The following is a 13,151-nucleotide window of genomic DNA, read 5'->3' as shown; positions in this document are numbered from 1 at the left end:
GAATGTACTGATTTGGTGAGTTATTTTTCCAACAAACAAGTATAACTATTACAGATTAAACCTGAAGTATTCGATTTCTGTGCTCAATATTAATGTTTTTGTTGTATTCTGCTGTACAACCTTTGGTATGTGATGTGAAATGCATGATTTTTTATGAAAGGTGGACGCCACTTGTCGCTTTAGCTTCTTTCACATCTTTCTATTACTCAGCAGTAAATAGGTATTTTTTTAATGGGCTACGTTGGTTTAGAGGTATAAAGACACTTGCAAGCACATTGGTAATTCTTAACAATTGCTTAGTTGGCTCAACTTTCACGGCATGTAACATATTGTGCAAACACCTCGTCTCTTTCATTGTGACTGCACGTAAAAGAAGCCATTATTACCCTGCTCATTTTGTCATAACGGCACACACAAGTTGTACTGGAAAAAATACAATACAAATACAAGTGTTTTCTAGTGATAACATTTGTGACATCATGAGACGACTTATTCTCCCACATAACCAGCACAAAGTATTTCAACCCTAAAGTCTTTCACTCCACGAACTACTGCAAAGTGGTCAGTACTTCTACTCTGCTCTTGTCACCAGCATGACTCATGCTAATGTTGTTGTCCTTGATGGTGTTGGAGGCATGGCAGGGGCTCCAGCCGAGGCACCACGAGCCCAGCTGCTTCACCTCCCTTCTGAAACTCTTGCTGAAGATGTAGTAGATCAAAGGATTGTACACAGTGGAGCTCTTTGCAAACATGCACGGGAGGAGACTGACTTCAGGTGGGATATTGCTGCTGTCCCCCAGAATAGACCACATGCTGACGATGGCATAGGGTGTCCAGCATACTATAAAGCCAAAGCTGACGAGCACAGCAATCTGCAATAGAATTGAAGAACAGTCATTAAAAATGTGAAAATATAAAAAACCTTCCTATGGTTTTTTATAGATGTTTTGTCCCGCATTCCCATCCTGAATATGTCTGCTAGATGCCCTTTATACCATGTGTTGTAGTATTTTTGTAAACATTTTCAACTGTATTGTCCTTGGTATTTATAAAATCAGAATGTAAATTCAATTCCATCAGTTATCCAATATTTGACATGTTTGTCAGTCTCGGGCAACAATATATAGCTTATACTAAGCAGCTGATCTTAGATTCAAGAATTTCATTAAACAAACAAATTATTGCTAGCTATCCTTAGCAAAAAGTTCAAAAATCCTCTATACCATTGTTTTCCAACTAGCGGTAGGCTACTTGAACCCAAGAGTCTTTTTTCAAGATTGTAGAGTAGCTAAACGTAACTAAAAACAAATATCTTTACATATTGAGTTGGTTGTATAATGTGCTACAGATGAGTGCGTGAAAATGTACCCCATTTAACTCTAAACAATAGATATATTATTTAAATAGCTAAAAGTTATATATGAACGGTTCAAATATAAATGGATGAAGTAATTGAAATAGCAAGCTAAAACTAATATAAGCAGTCTCCGAATATACGGCTAAGATCAGACTTTGATTAGGTTTTGTTTTTGAAAGACGGAGTCACTACAAAACACTACAAGTGTTGTGGTGACAGTTACGGGACATAATTCACTGAGTCATATAGTGTGTGTTGCACCACAGACGAGTTAGTGAGTGCACCAGTGTTGTTCTTAGTCTAGGTCAGCGTTTCTCAAAGTGTGGGGCACGCCCCACTGGTGGGGCGCAGAGATGTGATAGGTGGGTCACGAATGGACGCGATGAAAGGGAGATTATTTTGTTTTATTAAAAAAAAAAAAAAGTTTTGGACCTCCGACCGGAATTGAACCTGGGTCCTCGCGGGCGGTAGTGGATTATTACAGCCGGAGACTCGCAACGGCGGTGGACTTTCACAGCACCGCTGCACCGGACCTGCCGGAGCCACCAGAGCCTCGCAATGTGTTTGCAGCGGCGGATGCGGTACCGGCGCAGCGGCACTGTGAAAGTCCACGGCCCACCTATGCCAGAGCCAGCGGCCCACCAACGGCAGCGGCCCAACGGGAAAAGTCCCGAATCTCCTGATGGCCAATCCGAGCCTGCTCACACACACTTAACTGAAACCAAAGTCATTTGCAGACATATGTAAAAATCTCTCATACACACATGTGAAACGCTCTCACACACAGACACAACAGCGTTGCAGTCGGGAAGAAAAGCAATGTGGAGCGGCACCTCACCACTTCATAAGGAGTTTAACCGTGACACTTTTTGAAATCCCGTTTGTGTCACCCCGCTTTACAAATAGGCCTATGTTTATTATTATCTTTTAACGCAAGCCATCATCGCCACGGAGGAGCACACATCCTCTGTGAGCGAGCAAGAGACAGAGACAGAAGCCGCGTTCACACTGCGGTACTTTTCCCACAAAGGTTCATGCGAACTTAGTTCATGCGAACTCTTTAGTTCGCATGAACGCGTTCATGCGAACTTAGTTCATGCGAACTTAGTTCATGCGAACTCTTTAGTTCGCATGAACGCGTTCACACCAGAAAAAGTCCCTGGGGGTGGATTAGGCAAATGAAGCCGCTGACGTCACTTCTTCTTCTTCTGCTTTGGGTTTACTGGCAGGCCGCAAACCACTTCACGGCGTATACTGCCGCCCAAAGTCCCCGGCCGGAAGTCCCCGGAGTTGGGGACTGGCTTCAGTAGAAGCTGCTGGGAGTCCCAGCAGCTTCGACTGAAGCCTTCCGAGTAAATCGCCAGAACGCCGACACCTCCTCATCTCCACCGCTCCCATGTTTTATTTTGTGTTGCCATAAGTTAGTCTCTCTGCGTTTCTGCGCTGGGCTAATGCTAATGCTAATAATGCTAATGCGAGGATAATAAAATGGCGGCTTCACAAAACTTTTTGGGAGTTTTACGGGGCGTGGTTTGCAATTCGCCCAGCCAATCAGGAATATAGCTCTTTTCTCAAAAAAGAGCCGCTCGAAAGTCCCTGCTCTCTAGCAGGGACTTTCGAGGGGGTAAAAAGGTTCGCATGAACTACTTTTAGTACCGGCTCTTTTTGGTGTGAACGCGATCATGAACTAAGTTCGCATGAACCTTTGTGGGAAAAGTACCGCAGTGTGAGAGAGAAAGAGAGAGAGAAAACACACCTTTATCTATTTAATGTAGCCTAGTTGTACAAAATAAAATAATAAATCATTCCAATGTGATACTATAGGACAGTAAACAGTTTAAAACGGGAGTGTAAAATAAAATATGCATAAATAAAAAGAAAGAATGCTAACTAGGTAACATAAGATAAGAATACACAAGTTTAAATGATTTGTTATTGGTTGTGATCATATTCTAAAGATGTTTGGATTATTGAAAAGTATACAGCTCCCTTTCATAGTGTTGTGAGATGTATCCATAAATTCATTTTGTGCTCAAAGTGCACCAGATTGATGCATTTAACTTCAACATTTAAAAAAGAAAAAATACATTTTCTTTTCACTGAAAACGGACGGGTCCCACAGACCCAAACAGCACACAAAGGTTAAAGGTAAGCATATAATAATGTTAAAATGTGCTAAATATATACACTGCAAAAACACTGAAAAAGAGGAGTAAAAGTAGCTCACAACTTGTTTTATTTTTTAAAAGTATAGCTCTCATCCTAAAAAAGGTTGGAGACCCCTGTTATAGAACGATACATTTGACCATTTTAAGCTTGGCCTACCATTTTATTGGAGCGGCAAGGAACAGGTGGGGCTTGAAAAGGCCCACCTGTTCAAAGTGGGGAATGACAGAAAAAGTTTGAGAACCACTGGTCTAGGTTGACATGAGCAGATGTACGTCCCTTGTCTTTATACTAATGAATAATAAAGTGTGGAGTTCCATACTGAACACACCGCCTCTGACTCCCTTTCATCGGCTCTACAGTGTACTTGTTAAATAAGCAGCTACTGGGAATGTTTGCATTTGTGAATTTTAAATATGCATACAGTATGAATCATTAAATAACCTGCCACTGTTAATATAACAAAACATATTCAAACAGATATTGAAGCCCCCAAGGACAAACAGGAATCTGAATTACAATGACAGGTGTCTCATCATTGGTGAGAGTCACTTACCACCAACAGCCTTCGATGGAGCTTGACATTTTTGGGGACTCGGTTGATGTTGGAAATTGACTTTTTGTAGGTGAAAAAGAGCTTGATGGCTATGCCAAAGTAACAGCAGAGTATGATGATGGAAGGCAGGACGAGGTTGAAGGTAAATAAACTGACGACGAAGGTGAAACCCTCATGTTTCATTTGTCCCCAGGCCAGAGAGCAGGACAGACCGAAGGGCTCCGGGCCGTAACGCCCCCAGCCCAGGACGGGCAACAGAGCCCAGATCAGACCATAGAGCCAGACCCAGAGACAGAGAATCTTCACCTTTCTCCAGCCGATTTTCTCATCTGCAGAGAAAAAAAAAGGTGTGCTGTTTTTATTTGTTGCTCTGGTTGTTTACCCACGGTTCATTGTAGACAGGTGGTCCTTTATTAAGGCACTATGTGTAGTTGTTACATTTTATTCAAAAAGGAGGGGCTGTATTCCTGAATTTTTCCAAAATCGCATGCAGACTGTAATGAACAAAGAGAGCTCAGAAAAAAGGTTGAAAACATTATAATGGCTAAACTGACTGACTATGGACAACTTTTGCTATTAAGACATGTGGGAAATGCTGATATAAGCGGCCTCAACTTCATGGCAGTTTACAACAAACAGCGTCTTGAATTTTAACCTGTTAGTTGAACTGTTAAGCATATTTGTATAAGAACAAAGTCATGTTTCAGTTCATGTGTATGACATCATCAGAATGTGCCTGAAACGTGGTGATGCTAACGAGCAGAGATGGGGTCGTTACTAAAAAAAGTAATATATTACATATTACATATTACTTAAAAAAAGTAATATATTACACTACTTCGTTACTCTCTACATAAAGTAACTCGTTACTTTACTCGTTACTTTACTCGTTACTTTACTCGCAGGGCCGGCCCGCCCCTCCCTACAGGCAGATCACGCAGACTGCGGCGCACCTACAGTGTAAGCGCGCCACAGTTTTGCCTCTGCGAGACTCCACTTGCACCCCCAATTACTATTGCATTAAGGAAGACATAACACAAGTCTTTCTTTTTATATGCTCTAAAATAGGCTACCAGCCTACCACAACAAGCTAACAGTCTGTGAAATGTCAAGACACTAATTAATGAAACCAGTTCAAGACGCATTATTCTTATCATTCTTTATGAGCGCAGTAACGGTAAGGTATCTAATTACTTATTTATTTAGTATTCCATAACAGAGATGGTCAAACTAAAGTGGTAGAGACATGGCAGAATTCCTACAATGAAGTGGGACATTGAACTGTTCACCCGTGAGAGGGCGATCAACAAAAGAGAGCGAGCGGCCCCATTGAGGGAGTTTACAGATGAAAAGACTCAGCCATGTTTATGCAGCACTGCACGTGGAGATGTGGTCTCGCAAATCGCGCAGATTACATAGGCCTACATGTATATAAACCTGCGGCGGAAACCCCTCTTGTCTGTCAGTGAGTGTGATTATTTTATAAAAGTAACGAAGTAACGCGTGTCGGGGCAATGTTAGTAACTGTAGTGTGATTACTGAATTATAAAAGTAACGCGTTACACTACTCCGTTACCGACAACAGTAATATTATTACAGTAACGCGTTACTTTGTAACGTTACTTTGTGAAGAGCCTCTCTCTCGATAGACCTTTTAACTTTACAGAGAGTTAATCAACATATTAGGGGAGTTAACGTAAACATGGGAACACTGGAGATAGCCCCAACATCTGGAGACACTGAATCACTTGTCTCGAAGCCGGCGTTCTTACAATCATAAATTATTTGTGACCGAGAGTTGCCCGGTCATAAACTGAGAATAACAACATTATAGCTGGAGCAGCACATTCCTTAAAGGAGATAACAGAGTCAGTCACTTGTGCTTTAGTTGAGTATTTAAATGGTATGTTACTTAGTACTTCTACCCCACTACAATTCAGAGGTAAATTGTGTACTTTTACTCCCCTACATTTATTTAATAGGCTACCTTTAGTTACTGATTAATGATGAGAAATATAATCAATTCTTAAATCAGACTTTAGTTACTCCTGGAGTAAATTCACAAGCTACCCTGCAGTATACAAAGTCATTAAAACAAGCTGCACCTTTACCAACTTTGATAACACTTTAATGATCACTAATTATAATGAAAACATGTAATATGTACTTTAAGTATAGTTTTATGCTAATAATTTTGCGCTTTTACTTGAGTAACATGTTAATGCAGGACTTTTACTTGTAACAGAGTATTCCTACATTTAGGTAGGCTACTTATACTTTTACTACTAGAACCGCCAGGGGTTGCTGTATAGCCTACCTAAAACCGCCAACGGGTAAAATGTACCCGCTATTAGAATGCATTGATTTTCAAGGTACAATGTTATTTTATGTATCATACTAGAACACAATGAGTGTTGCCACTACTCGCCGTGGCATGTGCCTTGGTATTTGCAGGCAGTAGCAAGTACTTCTGGCATCTGCCACTACTCTGTGGCATCTGTGGCAAGTACTTCCGGCATATGCCACAGATGCCACTACTTGCCGAGGCATCTGCCACTTCTGAACGGGAGTTCCCACAAGATGCCAGAGTAAGAGAAAGTTTATGGTAGCTGCCACTTGCCTTCCGTGGCAAATGCTGCTGTTTCAACCCGTATTTGCAGATGCCACTACTCCGTGGCATCTGTGGCGAATTGAAAAAACCCTCTCACTGCCTGGAACTGTAGCTGAGAAACAGCTTTACATATCAGGGGAGATGATAAGTATTGGTAAAATAACTATAGTTACATAACATAAAACACAGCATAAGCCTAATTTCAATGTCAGATTTGAACATGCTTTTAATTACAAATATATTTGTTTAAAGGTTTTTATTCAGTGGATGTCACGGGAAAAAGAAATCTGCCGATACCAAGCAGAAAGTGTGCTTCTGGAGTGCACATCATCCAAGAAAAGGACCAGGTATAGCCCACTTGCATTGTAGGCAAACATGCCTATGTGCAACATCATAAATCCATTCTCCCAGGGACATGTAGTGGTTATGCATATCAAGATTACATTAATGTAATGAAGGAATGGCACCAGTTTCTAAACAAATAATTTTCCTTTTTCCAGAGCTGCAGACATGACGGTAGATGAGGCTCACATACCAGAAGAGGTAAGGCATTTACAAAACACCCACAAAAGATTAACTCAACAAATCTATTATGTGCATTTTGGCAACCTTTAGGTGTGTGTGTGCTTTGTAGGCAAAGATACAGGAAGATGTTATAGTTAGATTTGCAGTGATTTTATTTCTTAAATTCACAAATAGATCATGGTATATTTGCTGGTATTCACAATAGAAATGGTAGGGAACTACTATTCATTTATATTCAAATGCAACACACAACAACATTTCTAAGGTTATAATGTTATTGAATGTAAAGCAAGCCTTTACAATTATACGTCAATCTCGATCATCAATCTCTGGTTATATTTGATGCAAAGGTGTGTTTTAATTATTCAATGAAATTAGAAGTTGAGGTAAATCTGGTCATTTACTAGCATTACGTTTGACATTTTAAGCATTAGTTAAAGTAAACACGTATTTTGATCTTGCAGGAAAACATCTTAATTACCCATATGAAGGCTGCGGTTTGGTGCCAAAACACCGTTTTTGAGAAGGGACTAAAGTTGCCCGCTTTACCCTAAGCAGTGGTGTAATGGGCGTTGGACGCGTTCCCCCACTTATTTGGAGCCCCCACTTTTTTGAAGCATGATTTTTTTTAATAGTCTAATAAATATAACATCATTGTCAGTGTTATCAGTTGCAAGTGTGTATTTGTTGTAATAATGACAACAACCTAATACATTTCACAGTAGGCTAATTATAAAAAAATAAAAACGATTTCCTTAAAAAATTATGATTCGTCATCACGCTCGTGACCCCAGGGTGACACCACCAGTTCGCCGCCTGCCGATTTTGCAGCAGCTCCTTCCCTCAAGAACGCAAACGAAACAGCTCTATAATGGCAGACAAAAAAAAATACTTGACTTCTTTTTAAAAAAAGAATATCATTCATGAGAAGAAAGAGGCTAGCAGCACCGGAGCTAAATAAGTTAATTTCAGGACAACTTTGGGAATTTTGTTTGTTTGTTATGAGTTTTAAATAAATGTTGAAAGTGGAGATAGAGAGAGAGAGCGAGAAGCAGCGCTGTCTGCTTTGCAATACTGTAGCTCAAGCACTTATGCAATTTAGGCCTATAAATTGTTAATGTGCCGGTGTGTCCATGGTTTTGAGTCTGTGTGTGTGTTGAGCGCAGCGCCGTCTGCTTTTTGCAGTACAGTAACTAAAGTAGGACTAAGCATACCAGTAGTTTCTGTAGACCTGTCTGCGCGCGTTCACAGTTGTGGCATTGTTTGGGGCGACTGTGGCTGCGAGGGGGTGCGGCCGTCTTTCAACCAGAAGGTTGTGGCTTCGATCCTAGCCCATTCAGTCAACGTGTCGATGTATCCTTGGGCAAGATACTTAACCCTGAGTTGCTCCCGATGGCATGGCCAACGGTGTGTGAATGTGTGTGAATGTGTGTGAATGTGTGTGAATGTGTGTGAATGTGTGTGAATGTGTGTGAATGTGTGTGAATGTTAGGTCCTAGAGTAAGATACACTGGTCTGTATGAATGGGTGAAAAAAAATGAGTGAATGACATGTAAAGCGCTTTGAGGGGTCTTAAAAGACTGGATAAAGCTATATAAGTACAGTCCATTTGGGATGACCTAATTAAAATAGCGTCCACCCAGTAAAAAAATCCCCACTACACCACTGCCTGCAAAGCTGGCAAGGGGAGACGTCAAGAACTACTTACACTCAAGCATTACATCATTATCTTGCTTTTTTACTATACTGTCATGATTGTCTTAACGGAATAACATGGTTTGTTTATATTCACTGATATCAATATCAAATAAGAATCATCTGAAGCATTTAAATAAAAATGTTCAACCAGAATTAAAATATGATACAACAAAACAGATACAATGACATTAATCTGTTTATTAACAACGAAAATAATACAAATTAAGTACATATGCCTACATTTAAAATAACACATTTATACATGTGTATAATCAAATATAACTGTCCTTTGCCTAATTTATAAAGTATAAATCTTAGCATCTCACTAGCAGTGGCAACTGCAATCAGTTACAGGTACAGCTGCCCTAAGTCTGTAACCAAGTTTAATAACACCAGTGTACACGTTGCTGTGTCAATACAGATATGTATTTGTTAATTATTTGTCTTTACTAGTAATAATACACCTGGTTTATCGTAGCCATAGACTTATAAACATAAGTCTATGACAGCTCTGCATGCATCCCCTGTATATTATTTTAGAAACTGCTCTCATCGCAACGCGATGTTTCCAGAGAGAACAGCTGTGAGGTCCGTGCAGAAAGCAGAGCAGTGTAAAATATATATATCACTCAGTATAACAGGCCTACTCTCTTTATTTGCTTTAGTTTAGTAGATATCTACAAACAAAGAGTCGATATTTTTCTAAAACCATTTAGTGCTTCACATAATAAAATACACAACGGCTGTATCCTGATTATATGCTTTAGGAGCTGTAGGTGTGTGTGTGTGGTGTAAGTGCGTGTGCGTGTGTGGTACAGTGTGTGCGTAGATGCAGCAGACAGGTTTCAGTTGGTTTGGTGTCCTCTGCTTACTTTTAATACTTGTAAATAAAACTTTTGGCCCGTAACTTATTTCCCTCATTGTAGCAACCAGAGAGGGGGGGGGGGGGGTATATCTCTGATAGTGTTACGTTATTATTAGAGTGCTCTGTTTGATTCTGAAATTGTATTTATATAAATATATATATGTGTGTGTGTGTGTGTGTGTGTGTGTGTGTGTGTGTGTGTGTGTGTGTGTGTGTGTGTGTGTGTGTGTGTGTGTGTGTGTGTGTGTGTCAGGGTTGCCAACTTTGGGTACCTGGCTGGAGTGAGATTTTGGTATCATGGGTTTGATTACACATATGAGCACGAAATGACTGCTATCGTGTCAATAGCGGGACCTTAGCATATATATAGGATATATATAATATATACAAATACACAATATTGGACACAGACTATAAAGGGCACACAGTTTCATTCACTAATGAAAGTCAAACACATGTTTGTTTTTGCCTGTCGTGATAAGCAATTAGTTGACTTATCGTACGATAAATAAAAATGAACTCGATAAATTGCCATTTACCTGAGGATGTGACTAGCAGTTTGAAAGGATGTACTTGAATTATTATTATATATTATCATTATGTCAGTGGTCTAAAATGGTCATACAACGGTGCCGACAATATTAATATTAATATTTCCAACAAAATTAATTATCGTGAGATGCCTATATGAAACACACACACACACACAAACAAATGTACAGACTTACTCCAAACTGCCAAATATATTAATTAACACACGCTCACTCTCATATACTCTTTGACTCTATTTTGGCCTAGTTGAACAATAAGCAGCAAACTTTTTATCATTTCTACTGGATCTTAGATCTGCGCATGCGCAATACGGGTCGGCAGTGGCGGCCACGGAGTATTTGTGTTGGGTAAGCTATGGTAGGGCTAACCCATACAGTGGTGGGGCTCAAGTCAGTATTTGCAATGTAATTACATACACGCTCCCCTTGATTTCTATCAACACGTAATGTTATATCGATGTATAGAGATGTACTACAGCAAAAGTATTCTCCGTCGGGACTTCCAGCAACAACACCACGTCGTTATCGTGATTCTGATTGGTCAGAAGACATTATCAAAGATGTTCTATGGAGAAGACGATCACTACGTGACAAAAGTTTTCAAAACCGTTTCTAGTCTTCGGTATTCTTGTTTTGGCGTGAGAATAGTTTGGGCAGCGTGAGAGCGTGAGATTGAGAGTGAAAGCGTGTGTCACACGCCAGATGCGTGAGAGTTGGCAACCCTGCAGTGTATGTCCGCATCTGTAGCCTGTTATTGTCTCATTATACCGCCCTGTCAATGAATTAAAAGTAAATATAAGTCGTCATGAACACATCTGTCCATCAGACAGAGGCTGCTGTGCCTCCTGTCATCATTAATGGACGTCTCTTTAAAATGACCGCTCAGAGGAGAGGAGTTCTCATTTCTCTAACCGCCTGCTGCTTCCCCTCCTCTCTCCACGGCTCCTCTCCTCGGCTCCTCCGCTCGCATCTCCTGTGGGCGGGACTAAGTCTCGAGGATAGGAGTCGAGGAGGGGAGTTAGAGTAATGAGAAAGGGCCATTTTGTGGCAACTCCCGTTCAGCAGCGGCAGATGCCTCGGCAAGTTGTGGCATCTGTGGCATATGCCGGAAGTACTTGCCACAGATGCCACGGAGTAGTGGCCTCTGTGGCAGATGCCGGAAGTACTTGCTGTCACTACCCGATCCGTCCCCCTGCCCGATCGGTACTGCGCATGTGCGAGATGGTCCGGAAGTCCAGACGGCAACCCAAGATGGACACTTGACACAGTGGCTTTTAGCAAAGCTCAAAAAGAAAAACCGAGAGAGATGAGTTATTGTTATTACAACGTGACTTCACTATTATTTAACAACTCTTTTTATTGGGTTCTTTTATTTAGGGTTAAGTACATTGTCAGAATAAGTGAGACATGGATTTAACTTCTGTTAGACAGCTGTCATACTGAATACATATTTACTGTGAATGTGTGCAAACATGTATGGCATATGGCTGTCTAACAGAAGTTAAATTCATTTTTCACTTATTCTGACAATGTACTTAACCCCAAATAAAAGAACCCAATTAAAAGAGTTGTTTAATAATATTGAAGTCACGTTGTATTAACAATAACTCATCTCTCTCGGTTTTTCTTTTTGAGCTTTGCTAAAAGCCACTGTGTCAAGTGTCCATCTTGGGTTGCCGTCCGGAGTTGTCCAATATGGCGGACCATCTCGCACATGCGCAATACCGATCGGGCAGGGGGACGGATCGGGTAGTGACACTTGCCACTGTCTGCAAATGTCACGAAATGAGCCAGGCCCTACTGCATTTTCTCCGTGAAAGCAGCGACAGACAGCGGAGCTGAGGTCCGCTTCAAGGACGGTGATGATTGGCTGATTCATCAAAAATGGTACCAAGTTTAAAATGGATGTGTATGGTAGGCTATATTACCTTAGCACAGTAGAGGATGAAAATACTGATGATGTTTGTAATGGTTGTCATGACATCCAGACATGGCATAAAATACTTGGTCATTGTAATTTTGAGGATGTGTCTAAACCAAGCGGCAAACTCTGGGGAACAGCCGGGAAGCCAATACGGAAGTGCCACACACTGCAGTTCATATATTGGCCGATAGGCGATGGCTGCAGAAAGGAGCAATTTCCATAGACCCCCATGTTAAAATGCCCAACTTTACAGCAGAAAAAAACATGTTTCTATCCCTGGCTCCATACATTTTTATTATCGATATAGTTAGATTCCACCTTCATGATTATGGATCTGTGAGTGAATTGTTTTCTAACACGACCCTTTTATTTATATTAGGTCTTAACGTTTTTGCATTAATTAGGGCGTGGTCACGTTGATGGACACGTACATGCCTCACTGTCAGCTAACAGCAACTTGTCCACTCTGCTAGGCTACAACCATAGAGGCTACAACGTTAGTTAGTCGTAGTTACTGTACTTGACCCTTTAGCTTTAGTCGTGTTCGTGGTGATATACCAGACAATTAAGATATCGTGCTGTGCGCTTGAATGTACTAACAGAACTTCCAAGAAGTCTACTCTCAGCTTTTTTCGGTGAGTAAAATGATAATATTATACATGTTAACCCCGTTAGCAGGTGTTTGTGTGCTTGTTAGCTTAGCTTGTTATGAAGCTTATTAGCCAGCTAAGGACGTAACCCTTTATAGTATAATACATGTGTGTGTATATATATATATATATATATACAGTTTAGTTTATGATTCAGCCTTGGGTAAGACTTGTATAGTCTATGGCTTTGACGCCCATAATGCTAAATGGGAGCAAATGTTAAAAGGGGACCCAATTATCCCAGTGGT

At 40.6% G+C, this 13,151-nt stretch overlaps 1 protein-coding gene across 1 annotated transcript in view; it reads right to left on the bottom strand.

Annotated features, from left to right (window-relative positions):
- Nucleotides 1-548: 548 nt before the first annotated feature.
- Nucleotides 549-13,151, bottom strand: part of opn8b (opsin 8, group member b) — a 35,343-nt gene continuing 22,740 nt past the window's right edge. The window contains exons 3-4 of the mRNA XM_034075332.1: nucleotides 4,080-4,408; nucleotides 549-872 (exon numbers count right to left, since the gene is read on the bottom strand). Coding sequence (XP_033931223.1) covers nucleotides 549-872; nucleotides 4,080-4,408 — 653 coding nt within the window. The remainder of the gene's footprint in view (nucleotides 873-4,079; nucleotides 4,409-13,151) is intronic.

This window comes from Pseudochaenichthys georgianus, chromosome 24 (assembly GCF_902827115.2).
Source record: "Pseudochaenichthys georgianus chromosome 24, fPseGeo1.2, whole genome shotgun sequence".
NCBI classification, from domain to species: Eukaryota; Metazoa; Chordata; class Actinopteri; order Perciformes; family Channichthyidae; genus Pseudochaenichthys; species Pseudochaenichthys georgianus.
The sequence above is the reverse complement of the archived record's forward strand: the minus strand, read 5'-3'. Positions and strand labels throughout refer to the sequence as shown.